Below are 19,657 nucleotides of genomic sequence, written 5' to 3'. Positions count from 1 at the left end.
AAAAATAGAATAGAATAGAATAGAATAGAAAAACTGAAACACTAGAAAATAGAATAGAATAGAATAGAATAGAATAGAATAGAATAGAATAGAATAGAATAGAATAGAATAGAGAATAGAATAGAATAGAATAACTGGAAAACTAGAAACCTAGAAATCTAGAATAGAATAGAATAGAATAGAATAGAATAGAATAGAATAGAATAGAATAGAATAGAATAGAATAACTGGAAATCTAAAAACCTAGAAACTAGAATAGAATAGAATAGAATAGAATAGAATAGAATAGAATAGAATAGAATAGAATAGAATAGAATAGAATAGAATAGAATAGAATAGAAAACTGAAAAACTAGAAAACTAGAATAGAATAGAATAGAATAGAATAGAATAGAATAGAATAGATAGAATAGAATAGAATAGAATAGAATAGAATAGATAGAAAACTGAAAACTAGAAACTAGAAAATTAGAATAGAATAGAATAGAATAGAATAGAATAGAATAGAATAGAATAGAATAGAATAGAATAGAATAGAATAGAATAACTGAAAACTAGAAAATAGAATAGAATAGAATAGAATAGAATAGAATAGAATAGAATAGAATAGAATAGAATAGAATAGAATAGAATAGAATAGAAAAACTGAAAAACTAGAAAATTAGAATAGAATAGAATAGAATAGAATAGAATAGAATAGAATAGAATAGAATAGAATAGAATAGAATAGAATAGAATAGAATAGAAAAACTGAAAACTAGAAAATAGAATAGAATAGAATAGAATAGAATAGAATAGAATAGAATAGAATAGAATAGAATAGAATAGAATAGAATAGAATAGAATAGAATAATAATATAACATATTATAATATATATATTATATATATATTATAACATAATATAACATTAGAATAGAATAGAATAGAAATCTCATTATTTCAGGTATATAATTTATATTATAATTATATAATAAATGTATTAATTATAATTTATTTATATTTATAAACTATTCCATTCTCTTCTAGTCTATAATACTCTTTTAATAATTTATATTCTCTTTATATTATGTAATCTAAATAATAAGTCATGTTATATTTTATGAAACATACTAAATTTTATTTTATTTTATGTTTTCTGAACTTAGGTACCAGATCCATTCAGCCATCCCTGGTCCCAAATTACACAGATACACATGCACACACACACAGGGCAGCAGTGGCACAGCAGTGATATCTGCTTGCATGCTGGCAGGGGTTGAGGGGGGAACCCTCTTCACATCTCCTTTTGATGGGTGCATTTCCATTTTCCTGGCCTGTCACCCCATAGTGCCCCAGATACAGGTCTTTCCATGGCTCTAACATCTCCCTTCCCATTCCCCTCTCTCAGATCCTGCAGCTGTGACCAGGCAGTGAAAGGTGCTCTGGTCTGTGTGGAGTGGCCAACAAATACAGACAGAGATTGTTTGGCCCTTTGGGTTTGTCTTTTGAAATAAGTAGGCAGACAAAAAATAAATAAGAAATTTGCACAGAATATTTATTTTGATAAACATTGTGTACTCCAAACAACTACGTGTTATTTCAGTTGTAAGCCACAATCTTCTGGAAACAGCGTCCCAAGAGCTCTTGTCATCATAAACCCGACAGTCAATGCACCACCACGGTCTGTGGACATAGAGAGCTTTCAAGTGCAAAGCAGATTATCAGAAAAGACACATTGCCAGCCTCCTTAACAAACTGGACAATGCTCAACTCCAGTAAAAATGCTTCATATGTCTGCAATTTAGTTGTCTTAGTGCCATTGTAATAAATTAATAGAAAATATATCTTTTTTTTTTCATTGGAAAGTCTATAAGAAAATGTACAAACATCTAACTCCGAAAAAGGACCAGCTATTTCGGCGACAGGTAAAACAAGCAACTGAACAGAGGCAATAAAACCCAAACATCCGAACAAACAGAGACAAACAAACAAAATGCAACCAAAAAAACCCCACTCCACCAATGGCAACTGTGCAGGCAAACATGGAAACATCTGCAGTAATAAAACCTTACAGAGAGGGTCACTGCAGCTCGTGCAGGGGATGAACAGAGGATGGGAGCTGGGGAATTCACTGGTCAGAGTGTGCACTGCAGCTTCTAGAACAGTCAGAGATTGAACAGGAGTCACTTGGCACGGAGCTCTCGCTGACTGGGGATGGCACCAGGCTCCATTCTGCCTCCAGAGGACACATGGATGGCTCCAGGCTGTGTAGGTCAGCAGGAGCCCTGGGCATTTCCCTGCACACAGCCACCATGCTCTGCTGGCTGTGTGATTCTTGCAGGTATCCACAGCAGAAGACCCTCTCCAGCTCCAAAACAGGTCCCATGTGCCAGGCTCAGCATCACAGGACAAGCTGCTTCAGTTGTCTCTCTTAATAAGGTGAGATCTTTTAGGAAAGGAAAAGAAAAGTTTTCCCTAAAGCCAAGTCATGCTTTCACCCTGAGAATTCCCAAAACAGCAAAATCAGAAGCTACACTTCAGCACAAAGGCAACATGCTCCTGGAAGATGAACAAAGCAGTTTAGGGGACAGACCCACCTGGTAGATGCTCCTGGGTGTTTGCACTCTTAGAGGGAGCAGGAGAGGGGAAATGGCCATGGCCAGTGGAGCACTGCAGAGGGCAACCCCAGCACTGAGGCTTGTACAAAGCAAATCCAACTCCAGGCACATCCCAAGATGGGCCTGGCTTTCCTGCCCAGCACCTGCTAAGTGCTCATGAAGGAAATACTCCTTTGGTCCATCTCCTGGAACAAAGTGTGTTCCACCAAAACTGCTGCAATCAACAGCACTGGCCCAGGGCAGGGAAAAGGTTTAGACAACCCAAAGTGACAGACCCAGGGCAATTCCTGTTAGTCTCTTCCCTTGACTTCATGGATCTGGCACTGTTGTGGCCATCACAGGACATCAGATAAACGTTTTGCATGATCGTGGTTGAAACACCAGTGAGACTGACTCCTTTATGGAATAATTTGCAAAACCCCCAAACTATCATAACAATTTTGGGGAATAAACAACCTACCTCATTTGCCTTTTACAAATGTTGCCCATTCACTCTGCAAACAGCACAAATGCCTAAGGAGCATTCATTACCAGACTCTCGTTGGGAAGCTGGAAGGGAATGCTTGGCTCTTTTTTTTTGTTTTTGTTAAATACAATACACATGACATTCAGTGAATTCAAAACAATTTTGTAGTAAGACTGAAAAGAACATTTCCAGTTTCAAAACCCAGGAGAGGCTTGAGTGGAATGTAACCTACAGTATATCTAAATTTTTTTCATGCCTGCTTTGACGCTCAGAGCAACTGATCTAAACCAGTATCTGCACAGCCTTTAGAATGACAAACAAAATCCTTGCTTTTTAGTCTAATTTCAAGATAGCATTTTTGATACTGTGGGGAAAAAGAAAAATCTAATTAATAAACAAAGTAGCCATCAGCAATTTCATCAGCAATTGAAATAATTTATGTGGCAGTGGGGACAGGCAGAGATAAAGTGGGGAAATAAACCCAAGTCTTACTGGCAAGATTGACATTCTTTGAAAAGCTTGTCATGATGTCTTTCACACTTCCCCCCTGCCCTCAGATTTCTTAGAACAGCCACAGCCTCCAGAAACGCCTGTGTGGTATTTTAGGGCAACTGACAGAAATATCACTGAACACTAGAAATGCTTTCAGTGTTTCACAATAAAATGTTAACATCCCACCTTCAAGAGATGCCCCTGTAAAGTCCTGATCTGCCATCATTAGCCAGGTCTTTGTTTGAAACAGAGGGAAAGGAGGTATAAGACATCCAACTAGTGCATTGGGATTCCCACTTTAATTCCTCAGCCACCTGGAAAGACCTCATCCAGGTCTCATGTAGCTCTTACAGGAGGACCAAGACATAATATCTTAAGGCTGAAGACAGGATCAGAAAGCAACACACACCAGAGCAATCTGATCCTGTTCCCTCTGATGGTCTGGGAAAGGTGAAAGCAGCTCACCCTATTTGATGCTGAATAAGGTGAGTCCCAGTATTCCTAGTCAAAAATTGGAAGGCTTGAACTGGGATGGCATTAGCTGGCAACCATAAACTGATCCTGCATGTTGTAATACAGAGGGAAAGGCTGACAAAATACATGTGCCAATTTACATTGCTCTCCTTCTAGCCTGCAGCTGTTTGTTGAAGGAAAATTTCATATTTGCACAGCCGCTATTAAAACCCTTTGATCCATAGGAAAAACACAGTTTTCTGAGGAAGCAGGAATAGGTGGTTCCATCAGTCTCTGCTGGCATGTTTTGTCCACTCCTTCTGTCACTTCTTCCCCAACTATGTGCCGTGGGCTGCATGTACAACACACACCCCGAAGAGCTTGATCAAACCCCACAGAAGCTTTGGGGGAAATGCTTATTTCCAGTTACACCTCCCAGCATCCAGGAAATCTCTCAAACCCGATCATCAACCAGTCTTTGAACTGGCATCCCATGTCTACATGAGCAGCGAGCTGCACTACGGAAAAGTCAGCTTGGAGGATGGTGGAAGCAACAATCCTTGACGGTCTTCAGACCAAGAGCTCCCCTTCAAGAGCAGCACCGGGATCAGTCTGTGCCAGGAGCGCTGGCAGGAGCAGCGCCTGCAGAAACAGCCCAGGACTCGCTCAGTGCCGCCAGAGCCAGCCCGGGCTGGCCAGCCCCGAGCACACGCCGGTCACACGCGGCTCTTCTGTCACATGTGGCCACTCTACTACTTACAGTGAGGTTTCTTTTGGAACAGCAACAACAACAACAAAATGCTACGGGCGAGGCCTGTGCAGAGCGGTCAGTAGTCCGTCCGTCTGTCCGTCCGTCCCACGGGGCGGTGCTGGCGGCCAGCAGGCACAGCAGGGTGTCCTCACAACTTCATTTTCTTCACCACAGGAATTGGCAGTGCTTGGTAGATTTTAGCTGAGTCCTCGTTGGTGACCAGCCTCACCCAGACGGGGCGGAAGCCGCCTTTGAAGCCGACAAAAGCCATTTTTTCTGCAAATCAGAGCAAATGCATTTGGAGCGAGCCAGGAGTGCAGCAGAAACCCACCTGTGTGCATGGCTACACCTCGTGGCTGGAGGGCTGCAGGTGCACAGGAGCCTTGGGTGTGACACACACTCACAGATGGAATCATGCCTAAAGCTTGTAGTGCTGATGGCAGCAATGTGCACGTGGAGCTGCATTTTAATGCAATATGTGATGCTCTGAAATCAACATGCTTTGTGCCATCAAGTCAGAATGTTTCAAGAGAAAATCAGCTAAAAACAGGTTCAGATAAGTTTAAAATCCTGTTTGGGGCATTTATGGGTGAAAAGGGTCAATATTTCTATTATTAAAAGGTCTTTTTATTTAAACGTAATCTGGAAAATCAAATCCCCTGAATTATTTACTTCTAAGAAAAACTGCCAGTGTGTTTTTTTCTATTTACAGTTTTAAAAGGAGCATGTTAACCAACGCTGCAGTGGATACAACCTTTCTGAATAAATAAATTACTGATTCCAGGATGTTTGAGCTCATGCTGATAGAAACAAGCGAGGCAAAGTTCAAGAGCAGAAAAATGGTCCCTTTACTGGAATAATGGGGGGTAGAAATGAGTTTTTAAAAACTGGTTACCTTTTAACCTAAAACCCTCTCCTGCTCCAAGTTTCTCCAGTACTTTAGTCCATGGTCCTCTTGAAATGAATCTTCCTTTAGATGTCACCAGCACTATGGAGCTGAGGGAAACAAAGAGGTTTGTAAATGTGTGAGGAGTCAGAACACCTTCCTCACTTGTTTGTCCTGAGCACCGGTAACTCCTGCCTCTCTGTGGCTTCAGCTTTAATGCTTTTCAATGCTTTCCAACAGTTTGGTCATAGATTATTTTTCCAGTCATGCAAAACCCATTAGAAAGCAGACAAAAGTCACATCTTTTTATTTTTAAACATGGTTTTCTAGGGTTATTTCAATGTTTCCAACCTGCAGTTCCATCCTGCTTTGCTCAGAGAAACCTAACTTCTCCCTGGGATGCCCTTAGCAAGTCTCAAGCAATTTCTTGCTCTTTCATTAGCAGATTAAACCTGAATAAATTCACTTCCCTGAGACTTTTATTCCTTTCAATGTACTTCTCTTTAAAAAGTGTCTTAATATTATTACTACTATTCCTGATCAGGAACTGGACTTAGCCAGGATTGGGATTTTTTGTAAAGCAGGATGATGGCCTGTCTGAAAAGACTACTTATTTTTTACATGAAAGAAAAGTGAGAAATTACCATGCTTCCCTGAAGCAACTATGTGATGTGATTTTTGAAACATCTAGCATTATTTAATAGAAACACATCTGCCTGCACCTGCATGGCACTCTGCTCAAGCTTCCCCCAAATCTCTGGAGTAAATGCCAGAACAATATCCTGTCGATCTGCCCACAGCTATTTGAGATGATTTGTCAACAAAGCACTCATATTTGTATTAAATGTTACTCATCAGATTTCAAATCCAAACAGATTTCATAACAATTAAATATATTCGCTTCCCTCGAGCACTCCACAAGCTAATGTGGGAACAACCCCTTTGGGTAATGGGGTTTCTGATGTGGTTCCAATCCTCCCTCCAGCAGAAGAAGCCATTGTCCTCCCAAGATGCAGGAACACCTTTTGGCTACTTATCACTTATTTCCAAAACTCTGCATTCCTGGCTGCCCACACTTAAAATACAAAATAATCCAGCCTTTAGGTCTGGGCAGGGGAATGTGCAAAGGGGAATGTGTTTTATTAGTGGAATCATCTGCAATTTGAGAAAACATACATGCAGTAAAAAAATGCAAGCTGTGTGCATCTGTATGGATCGGTGCTTTGTGAATTTAAGTCTGCAGTTTGTCTATAACTCTCAACATAAATGTAGCTCTGCAGTTTATTAATCACAATCAGCCCTGCACATTATCTGGGGCTCAATCAGTCCCTGAATCAAAGAGTGTGCATCCTGCTGCTGCCTGCATGTCCTGCACACGTTTGGGCTCTTTTGGAGTCATCATGCACAAAAATACACTGGGTGTACTGCTCTGCCCCTGGGTGTCTGGCCCATGTTGGATGATAAAATCCAAGAAAAAATGAGTGTTAGGCAGCATTCTTGTACATTACATCTTAGTGAAAGCAGATTATTTACTCACTGGTCTTTGATGTTGTTGACATAATTCTCTATCTGTGCCGGGATTCCTTGTAGAATGGAGTTTTTGAATGTTACTCGATCAACAACTTTTCCATGGTGTCCATCAATCACAACCAGCTGGATACCCTCTTCAGTGAGGAAAAACCTGACACCATCAACCTGGGCAGGAGGAAAAACATTCAATTCAACATGCAATTGCAAGCAACCACCTGTAAGAAGCACTGATAGTCTTGAATCACAGGATTGCTGTTTGCTTCAAAGGGCAGAATTCCAGGTCTGAGATCTTGCTATCCTGCTAGCCTGCCTATCAAGGGAAGATACAGCCTTTTTTTTTTTCCCAAAATACAAAGCAGAAATTACCTGAATTTAACTCTCCATGGTAGCTGTATAAGCAGGTTTTCCATGAAGATAAAGCAAGTGGTGTAGGATTGCACCCCATTAAGTTCACCCCATTGAGAGGATTTGCTCACCTCAATGTACGCAAAGTCATCCTTCAGGTGGAAGTACTGTTTCTTGTAAGTTTCTATTTTCACTTCAATTAGGTGGTCCTTGGTCTTCTGTTTGCAAAATGAAAAAAACAGATTTTCTAGTGAGAGTGTCCATTACCTGAATGCTGCATTTCCACTGAAAATATTTCAAATCCTGAAATTCAATCAACGAGGAAGCTGCATAATAAACACTGACCTGCCAAATTAAATCGCTAATGAAACTGGGCCCAATGGTAACCTCTCTGCTCATCCTGTCACCAGTTAAGCTGTTTCACTGAATGGCACAGTGATTCTTACTTTGCAGAACTGACACATAATTCTCCAAGGCTTTGCTGTGTATTCCTGTTTCAAGGGCAATGAGTGAAAAAACCCAAATAACAGATAAATACCCCACTTCCTCCCCCAGAACCAGACTGGATACTGGAGATCGTGTTATGCATTATATAAAAGAGAATAATTCAGCTCTACTGTTCAGTCCCCTGTGTGTCACTGCTGTCCTTATAGCCTGGAGGAGCTGGAGGTTCCAAAATCACATTCACTGGACCAACCTCTCTTCCAGCTGATCAGTTTTCACCCTGTGCTTTCAAGAACAGCATGTCACATCAGAGCCCCAAAAGAGCAAGCATAGAGCTTGCAATGGCTCTCCACACATTGCAAGAATCTGTTTCATATTATTTTACCTGCCTGAACCATTTCAGAAAATCAGGCACAGCATATGCTGACCCTGGCACAAAGTTTTTCTATATCTGTGGCCTCACAATGTGCCAGATTTACATGAGCAGTGACTCTGTGATAAGAAATCAGCTGCTTTACCAGTTGTGCACTGGAGAGCTTCTTTGGCATGGGCACTTCCACTATTGGTGTCTCAATGTACTTGGGGTAGGCTGTGGCTTCACAGTCGCTGGCACCAGCTGTCTTTGGGATCACAGCTTTGATTCTTATTCGCTCACAGCCCTTTACAGAGCAGAAAGCAAACTTCTCCTTCTCATTTTGAGCTTTGAGTTTCAGAAACAGCAACCTGCAGGCAGGAAAAAAAAAAAAACAAACAGCATCTTTCAAACATTTTGTGCAAAAACATACTGTTTTTGTGGACTCTCTCCTATGGCTTGCATTAATTTCTATTGCAGCCCTTGGCCCTGTGTTTTATAGTGCCCAACATCCCATATGCAAATAAAAGGGAACACTCATCCCAGAAATGGTTTAGGGAGCTCATGGAAAGTAAAACAGAGAAATCAGATAGCACCTGAACACTTTCTGAGCTCTATTCTATAGTGATACATATATGTAGAAATACATGCTTTGTATTATAGGTCTTTCTTTCTTTCCCATTGTTTTAATCCTTTAAAACAAGAGGCTTTGCACTTAGTCCCTGTGCATCCCTGTCATGGTGTTTATAATAGCTGTTGTTCAAAACAATAAGGGCTGTGCATGTCTTCAGTTAAGTTTTGTGGTCAGCACTTTGCTTTTGTATTTTTTTTTCCCTTTTCTAATTTGTATTCACTTGGAAAAGCATTTCCCAGAGTAATTGGCAGTGCAGCAGAGGCTGTGAATGACTGGCAAGCCCAGGAGTCCCAGGAAAATGAAGCACTGGTCCCATTCCCAGAAAACCCTCCTGGTTTGGTTGTGATCCCTGCTAGCAGCATTAGGCAAACAGCTCCCAGCCCCAGCAGCATTCCCACAGCAATGCCCAAACCAGCAAGGTCTGCTGTCTTACCCAGTGTCCTCATCCCAGTAGTAGTACCCTTTGGTAGGGTATCTGTGCTCCAGTTTCTCCATTTGGGAGGTTCTGTAGAAGGTTCCAGTTTTGTATGTTTTCTTCAAGAGACGGTTGTGGATGTCTGAGAGAATGGAAAATGTTGTCCCTTTAGGATAGCAAAACCCTACTTGGATCCAGTCATTCCTAAAAATAGCAAAGACCCAGATTGAAACAAGTTATAACATAACTATTATTTTCCTGGGCATGCTAGAAGCCAAACTAAATAGTTTACAATAAGTTTTTTCCCGTCCAGTTAAAATTTCCATAGTTTAGAATGGATTAATGCAACATCAATTAGACATAACAACCATGGGTTAGTTAAGCAATGCAGGGCAGATCTGCTTCCATGAACCAGGAATGAATTAGCTCTGAACTTCCAAAAATGAACTGTGTTATCTTAGAGAGCTTCCTGGGGGAGGAAACAGGAACCTGAGATGGCTCATGAAAAGATGAACTCAATGGACTTCCTGTAAGAGGCATGTTCATTCTGGAAGAGCTCATGAGGTGATGACCTCACCCATTAAAAATGTTACATGCAGTTACACGATTGGGCTGGAATGCTGGGACTCAGTTCACTCACTTGTTGAAGTTGATGAGCCATATGGCCAGCTCTTCAGGGGCTGTCTTGTCCCAGTGGATGGTGTAGCCTTTCCTCAGAGTTACAACTGGCTGATACTGCTGGTAATGAGTGCTTTTGCTCAAAGCCCCTTCCAAGTAGAGTGGGTGATTGTGGTAGTCGTTTTTTATTATTTTCATTTTCAGGTTGGCTGGCTTGTAGGCTTGGATGTATATCTAGATGGGAAAAAAAAAAAAAACCACAAAAAAAGATCACCAAAGGTTTAATAACTACAGTGAATGGTTCAGACACTCAATAGATGTGAGCTGCAGCAAGTCCTGTGTGCTGGGCAGGAACCTCTGGGCTGTGCACTTATGTTCAATTTCTTAGGCTTCCATTTCAACAAAGCAGATTGTTTTCAGAAAAAAAAAAAAAGAAAAAAAAAGGTTCATTTCCTCATCCACTGAGTTCAAGTGCATGTGCCAGAGGCTGCAGCAGGGCTGAGATATTCCACAGCATCCTGCAACCCTCAGCAGCAGGACAGTATCTACCTCAGACATCTGACTTGTGCTGAACAAGGATCCTTCTGTCTGGATTTCAGAAGCCTGAAACCCAGCTCAGTGGTTAGAAATTGGCTGTAGGGGCACTACACACAAAAAACCCCAACTGTTGCAACACACAAGACAAAACCAGGCCCTCTCAGCAGAGGAAAGTGAGGACTCTGATGGCAGCAGCACTCAGGGCTCCTGTGGTGGGAAGGATGGTTTGGTGGTCACACACAGGATGAAAGACCATGAAAGCTGAAGTCTAATTTGGACTCATCAGCACATTTCCCAAAACACTGTGGGCAACACTTCCTTCCATAAATCAGGGAAAAATAACTAGCTGACAGCCCATGGATTTATGAATATTAATCTGTGAATGCCCACGGAGCTCTCAGGAGGCTTCAGGCAGAAATTGTTGGAGCTCTCAGCAGCCAAGGCCAAGGTTTCAGAAAATACACCACAGCATGTCTCATGGTCAAAGCCACCTGTGCAGACAGGTTGATAAACAAACACTGAGCACCCTGAAGAAAGTCGATTTCTACAGGTCAAGCTTTAAAGTGCCTACAAATTTTAAACAAACCAAAGTGATAATGACACTGCAAGGTGAGCAATCCCTTCCCTTACCTGTGCAAAGTGCCCGCTGCAGATGGAGCCTCTCCAGTCGGGCACATCAATGCAGTCAGGGTGCTTGATTAACCAGTTATCTTCTTTGATCAGGTATGAGCCTGGGTACTCTGACACAGAACCATCTACATCATGAAAAACTGATGTTTTGTCACCATCCATATCCAGATCATTGAACCACGGGCCAGGTTCTCCGAAGAAGACTCTTGAAGTAATCTAAACAAAACAGTGGAACAAATTTACATCTCCAGAAAGGAATTCATCACTTAGAGTACAAGAAAAGGATGCCCTTGGTCACTTCAGGGGCTCAAATTACCCATTTTCTGACTTAAAAGGTGTGTTTGACTTGTCAGGGGGAGCAGACACACATTTCCCTGCTGACCATAGGGGAAAGGCTAAAAAACCCACAATTTCAGCCTCACCAGTGGGAAGGTTTGTCTGAACATTCTGGAGGAAGGTTCAGGACTCGGGGCGATTTCACGAGAGCCACTTCACTCATTGTTTGCTAACACAGCTTCAAAGTTCCAAGCCACATGAAGTCATACCAGTGTGGGAAACAGCCCTGGGAAATGGCTGCCCAGGCAACTTCTGACTGATATTTTTATCCAGCATAAATAAAAGCCATGTCACCAGCCTGCCTTGTGCAATGTGAGAGTGACCAACCAACACTTTTAGGGGAATTTTGCCTTTCCCATCATTTTTGGCACTGGTCAGCACTTTTCCTGACCCGTGAGCAAGCCTGCTAATTTTTTGAAAATTAGGCAACACAAATCATTCCAGCCCAACCACTTTATTTATTTATTTGTTTGTAATGTTTGGCAGCTGGATTTAACAGCTGCTAAAGGTGAACCTCAGTGAAACAGTTAGCAAGTATTTGTGCCGGCAAATACAAAAATAACTCAAAAGAACAGGCCCCAGGACGGGTTCAGACCAGCACCCAGAGGTTCATACTGTAATTCAAAATTTGGCAAACCCCTTTTGGCTGGATCTGCTCTCATTTATGTCTGCAGAACTGGAGTCTGGAATTACCCTGGTGTGCAGGGCTGCAGAATTGTCCTGCATCAGCTCAGTTTCACTGGCTATTCCCCAAAATCAGTATTTTCTGCTTCTAGGTCAGTCAGGCCTTTCAGAACAGACTTCCTTCTGTTGCTTTAATATTATACCACTATCGAAAATAAAGGGGGGCTGATTCTTCAGTTTCTGAGCCATACAGAAATGGAAATTATTTTCACTTCAGTGTTGCTATGGGGTTTTTTTAACTGATCCCTGCACCAGGTTTTTTTAACTGATCCCTGCACCAGGTTTTTTTAACTGATCCCTGCGTCAGGTTTTGCTGCAAACCTGGCAAACATTTGGATCTTCTTGTCATTAGACCCATCCCATTTCATTGTTGTTAAACTTCTGGCAAAGGCAATGGGCAAGATTTTCTCCTTTTTGCCCACAGCCCCATCTCCAAGGCAGGGAGGGCTGTCTGGGGGGGACTCACAGGGACATCCTCGAAGCGGATGGCGGTGACGTTGTTGTTGGGGCAGCTCTGCCAGGCGTTGTTGAGGCGGAAGGCCAGGGCACTCGTGTGCCTCCCGTCCAGCGCCGCGAACTTGCGGAACGTGCAGTTCTGGACGTTGATGGGCCCGTCGTAGAACTGGATCCCTCGGATGGGGAAATCCCTGGAATACATTCAGGGGAGACAGAGAGACTCAGTCATGGCACGTTAGCGTCGGGAGGAGATGCGTTCTAGACACGCACGGTCCCGCAGCGCTTGTTTGGTGGCTGCTCTCGCTTTTGCAGGACACAGGATGACTCCTAAGTTCCTGCTTTGGAAGAGAAGGGATTTCCCTTCTTTTCAGCTCTCTTATCCTTGCAAGTTCAGCTCAAGTTCTCTCGTGTTGAACAGATCATCTTTATTTAGCCTGTACTTCTCCAGGGAAGGAAGTAACCGCAATGCCAAAGGACTGAGCTAAAGATGAATAAATTCGTGTTCGCCATCAGAAATGAGTTCTGCAGCAGTGAAACCTGAAACTCAGCAGAGCTGTGCAGACTCCTTGGGCTGAGTAATGGCAGGGCTAAAAGAAGTCCCACCACATCTTTCAAAGGGAATTGGAAAGAAGCATTGCTAATCAACTGCAATAAAAATATGTTTTTGAAAACGAGGAAAGGTCCCACCATCTATAGAGCTAAGAAGAGTTGAGGAAAAGATTAATTAATCTTTATCAGCCTTTTCTGATATCAGCTTCAAGGTAAAGAAGGCAACCTTTTCACACCAATTAAATGAACAAGATCCTTAATGAGGCTCTTAAGAGGCTAAGATAAGATGTTTCAAATTTCACTAATGATAAATAAATTTGATCCCTTCCTTGTATGATCCCTTAGAGAATTCCTGCCTGCTCGAGTGCATTTGTTCTGAGTTTCTGCATACAACATCCAAGATGAGATATGTCCACATGAGTGTAAAGGATATTAGGAGAGTCATAGCAGAATGGGTTTAGAATGGGTTTTTTTATTGGTATAGTTTATAATAAGTCTCCAGCACCACTGCTGACAGCAATATGGCAGAAAAGCATCAGCTGATCTGTTTGCTCACAGTGGGGCTACCATTAGGATAACTGGTTTTAGGAAGCAAAAGCATTGCATTTGCAAACCAATCTGTAGGACTAAGATCTAGGAGGAGGCCACACATGAAGTTCACTGGCCATTTCAAAAGTGCTTAACAAAGGCATCAAATTAATTTGCAGGAGCAACAGTAATAATAGCACTGAGCACACATATAAGCACATGCAAGCCTAGGAAGGGGCTTCTGTGAGCCTTCCTGGCTGCTGATGGAGCTCAGCTCATTGCTCAGCACTGCTGATCACACATCCAGAGGTGCCCTGCTAGCACAGAGTACTCTTGCTGTCCTCTCAAATCTCCTTGCAAAGGGGAGGGGGAAGGAAAGAGGAGCTTGATCTGTCTTGGCAGCCTGCAAGGATGTACCTGCCAGCAGCAGCTGCACAGTGAGGACTCAGGGACTGGGAAACATGAAATTAAATCCTTTCTGTGTAATGGTTATTAAACTGAGCAGTGCTGAGGAAACCACACTGGGCTGGATTTGTGCTGGGAGAGGGAACCGCGAGTGCTTTGATGGGCTGAGCGGAACTTACGGGCCGATGGGCAGGGTCCTTCCCCGGTGATCCAGGCCCCCAGGCCCCCAGATCTCATTGTCCATGGTCTCTGTGCCCAGGTTTCCACTCTCACCCACAAACAGGCTGTTCTTGATCTCCTGCTTGGAGCCATCATCATGAGGGAAGGTGCCACCGCTGAGAAGAAAGGGCTGGAGGTGAGAGGGCTGCTGACAGCCAGCCCTGTGCCCAGGCTGCCACCCAGCCCTGCCACCCAGCCCTGCCACCCAGCCCTGTGCCCAGGCTGCCACCCAGCCCTGCCACCCAGCCCTGTGCCCAGGCTGCCACCCAGCCCTGCCACCCAGCCCTGCCACCCAGCCCTGTGCCCAGGCTGCCACCCAGCCCTGCCACCCTTACCTTGCCAAGGTCAGCCCAATGCCATTGTCAGCAAACCTGCCAAGAGAAGAGAGATGCTTCAGAAGAGATTTGGGGTTGTTTTGGTTTGTCATGTCAAACTTGTTACAAACTAGTGAAGGACAGCAGGGATTAATTACTGTACAGTGCTCAGGGGGAACTTGGGTTTTTCCAGACTTGTTCCCATTCCAGTTTTAGAAGATCTCTTTTGGCACATCTTGCAGAATTTGCAGATCACATAAAGCAGCAGACACACACCTGATTGCTCCAGCTGGGCTTAAGATGGTGATAACTAGCCATAGTTTACTTGCCTGATAAAGCTTTATCCCTTTGTCTAATGATCACACTCTGGTAGATTAAAAAATCATGCTTATCTCCCACTCCAAACAGCTTTTGTTATTTAATGGTGCTTTGCCTTACACACTGTCCTTCCCTGTCTTCATGTTCCACAAACTGCTTCCATAAAAGAGCTTTGCAAGGTGATAAAAAAAGAGCAGCTTGGCTTCACTTTCCTCAACAGGAATACAGAGATCAGAGCTTCCTTATTAAAAATAATAACAAAAAAGTTAGAATATCTTTCTATTTTGCTGAAATTTCAGGATAAGATAAGTCACAGATGTTGGTCCTTGACTGCTGCTTAGAGAAATGCTACAATGAATTGATAGTTCGAGTCAGTCTTGATGGTGACTTCACACCAGCATCACCTCCCACGTCTGTCACTGATGCTGGCAGTGGTTTGGGAGCAGATCCCCTCGCTGTGCTGCTGTCTGTAGGTGGCAGCCCTTCCCACCCTATGGCCTCCTTGCTTCCCTGCAGGCCACATTAACGCTGGCCCTGTTAATGGGATACATAAATTAGATTCTAGCCATAGAAAAGGAAATGGCTCTGGCTATAAAGACAATTACAGTTTGATGGCTGCTTCCTCCAATTCACACACACTCACTCAGAGGTTTGCTGCTGGAAACTCACAAAGCACTTGGTGTTTTAGCACCCTGGCAAAGGATATTCAGCAATGCAAGTGTCCCAGTGACCTGAGTGGGATCTGTGGGGACAGCACTTGCTGGCCTTGGAGCAGGGTGGATTCTTGTGGGTCATAAGAAACACAAACTGTATTGCTCAATATGACATTTCTGAGTGTTCTGCTACAACCCCATTCTCACCAGGTCACTGCTGCCAGCTTATCCCACTGGCTGCTTCAAGAGGTTTGGGTCACTCAAAGGTAAGGCAGCTCTGGCTGGGAACTGGACACCAGATATCAGCGTGGCAGCCATTCCCACCAGGGTTATCACAATATCCCTCCTAAAGGGGCTTTTTCCTTTTTCTCCTCTTCACTAGGATTGATATCAGGAGCCTGGCTCAGAAACAGAAACTGCAGCAGATCATCTGTTTTCAAGTGCAAAACAAATATCAGCTCTGGCCAGGGCAGGAAGTGGCCTTCAAAGAGCACAACACACACTTGCCCAGACTCTCTCCCTTGCTGCTGTGATGCATAGTTTTATGTCTGCTTCATCAGTACCTGCTTATTCAGCATTACACTGAACCACATAAAACTGATGTGTGACCAGGCTGAGCCAGGAAAGGTGGTGCATTTCACTGTTTTCTTTTCAAAGCACCTCATCTTTAATATTAAAAAAAACTTGGTTTTAATTTTGGTTATTTTCATCTGTGTATCTGTGTGTGTGTGTTGTGACAATTTATTGCTGGTCAGCATCACACAGAGAAACAACCTGAGGGATCCTCAGCTCAGACAAGCAGGTTTTGTTTGTGTAAAATAATGCCTGTGGTGGCTTAAAATTTCATCTTCATTTCAGTCTTGGCCATATGAAAGGTGCAAAGCGATATAAATAGTCTGAACCACAGCTATGCTTGCCATAAACACCAGGCTGAACTCTGAGAGTTGAAATAAGGCAAAACTCACTGGCAGTTGTCCAGCCACACATCTCCACCTCGCAGCCAGGCCCCGTGATCCTGATTCTTGTAGGCAATAAAGCCCTCAATTATTGCAGGCTCCCTGGGCTTCAGAGGATCAGCATCCTTGTGTGGGCTGTACCTGCAGGCAGAGGGAGAGAGGAAAGGTTGGCCAGGGAAGGTGGCCTTGCTGCCTGCATGGCCCTGCTGGGCATCTGCTTTATGGTAACTCAGGAACAGCTCTGGGACCACTCCCCATCCACACAGCGTGGCTGCTCAGGCTGTGATGGCCAGGCCCAGCTGCCAAGGGAAGGAAGGTCCAGGCAAGGCAGTTGTAAAGACCTGCTCCAAGTTTCCTTTCACCTTTCCGGTATTGTGTTGCTGATATATTGCTGAAAGCATGGAAAGTTTCTTATTGCTCCCAAAAGTTCCAGATTATTTTTTTTAAATCCCTTACTGCTATCCTTTAGCATGTTCCTGTTATTTAGATAAATATCCTTTTGTTTTCCCTTTTGAGCATTCTTATCTCCTAACTATGGCCATGAGTACCACTGCCAAATTTTTCTTGCTGTGGAAAGGAATTTGAAAATCTTGGAGAGGGGCTGAGAGTATGTCCTTCGCTACTCCCACTACACAGGACACACGTACAAGATTTAGTAACCCTGAGGTTCTCAGTATGATGAAATATTGGCCTGATTTGGTGAAAAAAAAGCAGACAGAAGCAGAAACTGCAGCAATGTGTGCCCTCAGCTGCTCCCTGACAGCCACGGCTTGGGCCACAGGATCTGAGCAAGGTGATGCTGAGCTTGGCTGTCATTTACCCTGTCCTGAGGCACCATGATCCTTCCTGATGTTGGAGGAGCACCCTCCATCACACTGCATGGCTTAGAAAACCTGACAGATGAGTATCCAACCCAGTGCCAGCAATGGATGGTCCAGAGATTAAAATTCATTCCTCACCATGGATAGCGAGGCCAAGCTGTCAAATTGCTAACAGATATTCAATAGCACTTTGCTTTGCTTAATAAGCCATCATATCAATCTAAAACTGAGCATCAGGCTGATAGGGTTCCAATAAATGAATATTGCTTTGGCAGCTCCATCACTGTGAATTTACTTTCAGAGACAGATTTAGTATCAGCTCTTGTGAACTCCCCAGGCATTGTTAAGTACAGATATTTTGAGTTGGATTCCAATTTCATTCACATTCATGATAACTGGAAGAACATTACAGGGTCCAGAATTTGACTGGGACATTTAATGCTGTTACTGAATGCAGAATAATCTCTCCAACTCTGATACTGTCCAGCCTAGCTCACAGTTTGCTCCTGCCAGCCCAAGTTTAGTCATTTATTCAGTCCAGTCTTGACACGTGAAAGGTGGAAAATGGAATAAATAATCTGAGCTGCAATTTGTGCTGCTGGGTAATCCCCGAGCACAACCATGAGTGCATTATGAATTGTTTGCCTTCCAAGGGCCATTCCTGCCCTTGTATGGCAAGGTAGAAATTGCCTTTTCTAACCACTAACTGTGCCTGTGGCAGCAGGAAGTTCCCCAAGGCATGTGTTCAGCTGCATGGAAAAGCTGCATCAGGCCCCCAAGTCAGGCTGCTCTTAAGGTTTTTTTTTAGCAGCTACTTTTACCATTGAATTAATTGCTTCAATTATCTGAGCACTTAAATAATGTAAAAAACATTCACTTTTGAACATCTTTTAGCATCAGCTGCTAGCCAGGGCACCGGGGTGATGTGGATAACTGATATCTGAGCTCCTGGCTGGGCTCTCCTGGGAAGGAAGATGGATCCCACCCCTGTAATGCTTGCCCAGTGCATGACTACAGTAGTTTGGGTAACCCACACCCCAGAAATGAGAAAGAGATAGAGTTGTCATTCTCTCCTGCTGAGCAGAGGCTTTCAGCAGGTTTCTCTTCCTTACATGGTTTCTTCTTTCAAGAAATGCAGCTGTGGGGTGCAACTGGAGGCAATTGGTCAGGTAGGAAAGAAACTATGAAATTTGAGAGTATTTAAGTCCTTTTACAACTTCTGCCCAGAGGGACTGTTGACCAGGCAGTGAATTTTCTTCTCTATTTAAAAAATTCAAAAATCAATGGAATATCCTACAGCAGATGCAATGTCCAAGCCAGCTCAACTCAGAGCTAAAAAACAAGGATGAAAGCAGAAGGGTGTGGGTGTTGAGGGTCCCTTGTAAAGGAGAATGGAGAGATGAAGTCAGAAATGGCAAGGTGTATCTAAGTGAAGACCTTTCCTCAAAAAGAGCCACCCTAAAGGCATTGCAATGATTCTTGTGAGCTTCCCTGGGGCAATTTCATAGCTTTCAATCAGTTTTAGAGAAGTCTTTTCCAAATCAAACTATGCAAAACACTTTACCTCCCAGAAATCAGTGTCAGGATAGGTCTTTTGTCCTTGGCAGAGGCTGGGGTGGTTTTAACGCCGTTATCGATGATCATTCCAGCCTAAAGGAAAACAGAAATGCAATTACCACAGTATATAAATTTTACAGCTCTTTCCATCTCCAGACTCTACCTCCAATTGTTCTAAGCCAAAGTCACCCTCATGATGCTAAGAACAACTCCTGTTAGTAGCATGTGAAACAGAGGGCTGCCAGGACTATCCAGACTTGCATATACCCCCCAAAATTGCTGTGAATTTCCAAAGTTGCACGCTTCTCACAATTGCATGTATTCCCACACACCTAAACCTTCTCCTTCAGTCTAAAGCCCTCAGTAACACAGCATGGCATGCTAAGGAGCAAATCAGCAGAGACGGCGATTAGACACAGCGGCCGTGCTTATCCCTCCAGAAGCTGTTCAGGTAATTGCCAGCACTGGCAGCTGAGGTGTATAATTAGCCAGGCTGCCAGCAGATGCTCCTGCAGGCAGTATTTCAGGAGCACAGAGGCAGGGAAGCAGCCCAAGCAGAGGGGAAAGCCGCTCTGGAAGCCCAGGCGCCAAGCGGAGCAGGTGCCGGCTGGCTCCGAGCGCTCCCACGAGCTGCCTTATCTGAGCCACCAACAAGCCTGCAGAGCTCCAAGGGAACCAGAAGGCACAGGCTCCAAAAGCTTGCAGGCCTGG

At 43.6% G+C, this 19,657-nt stretch overlaps 1 protein-coding gene across 4 annotated transcripts in view; it reads right to left on the bottom strand.

Moving 5' to 3' along the window:
• Positions 1–1,509: 1,509 nt before the first annotated feature.
• Positions 1,510–19,657, bottom strand: part of CEMIP (cell migration inducing hyaluronidase 1) — a 99,616-nt gene continuing 81,468 nt past the window's right edge. For all 4 annotated transcript variants that reach the window (XM_018913904.3, XM_009089982.4, XM_030228265.2 and 1 more), the window contains exons 17-29: positions 18,954–19,039; positions 16,578–16,709; positions 14,663–14,698; positions 14,288–14,443; positions 12,637–12,817; positions 11,151–11,366; positions 10,006–10,217; positions 9,384–9,569; positions 8,483–8,687; positions 7,652–7,738; positions 7,183–7,340; positions 5,655–5,755; positions 1,510–5,035 (exon numbers count right to left, since the gene is read on the bottom strand). In XM_018913904.3, the coding sequence (XP_018769449.2) occupies positions 4,908–5,035; positions 5,655–5,755; positions 7,183–7,340; positions 7,652–7,738; positions 8,483–8,687; positions 9,384–9,569; positions 10,006–10,217; positions 11,151–11,366; positions 12,637–12,817; positions 14,288–14,443; positions 14,663–14,698; positions 16,578–16,709; positions 18,954–19,039 (1,884 nt within the window). In that variant the 3' untranslated portion in view covers positions 1,510–4,907. The remainder of the gene's footprint in view (positions 5,036–5,654; positions 5,756–7,182; positions 7,341–7,651; positions 7,739–8,482; positions 8,688–9,383; positions 9,570–10,005; positions 10,218–11,150; positions 11,367–12,636; positions 12,818–14,287; positions 14,444–14,662; positions 14,699–16,577; positions 16,710–18,953; positions 19,040–19,657) is intronic.

This window comes from Serinus canaria, chromosome 10, assembly GCF_022539315.1.
Source record: "Serinus canaria isolate serCan28SL12 chromosome 10, serCan2020, whole genome shotgun sequence".
Lineage (NCBI taxonomy): Eukaryota > Metazoa > Chordata > Aves > Passeriformes > Fringillidae > Serinus > Serinus canaria.
Note: the sequence above shows the minus strand (reverse complement) of the source record. Positions and strands in the feature narration are given on the sequence as shown.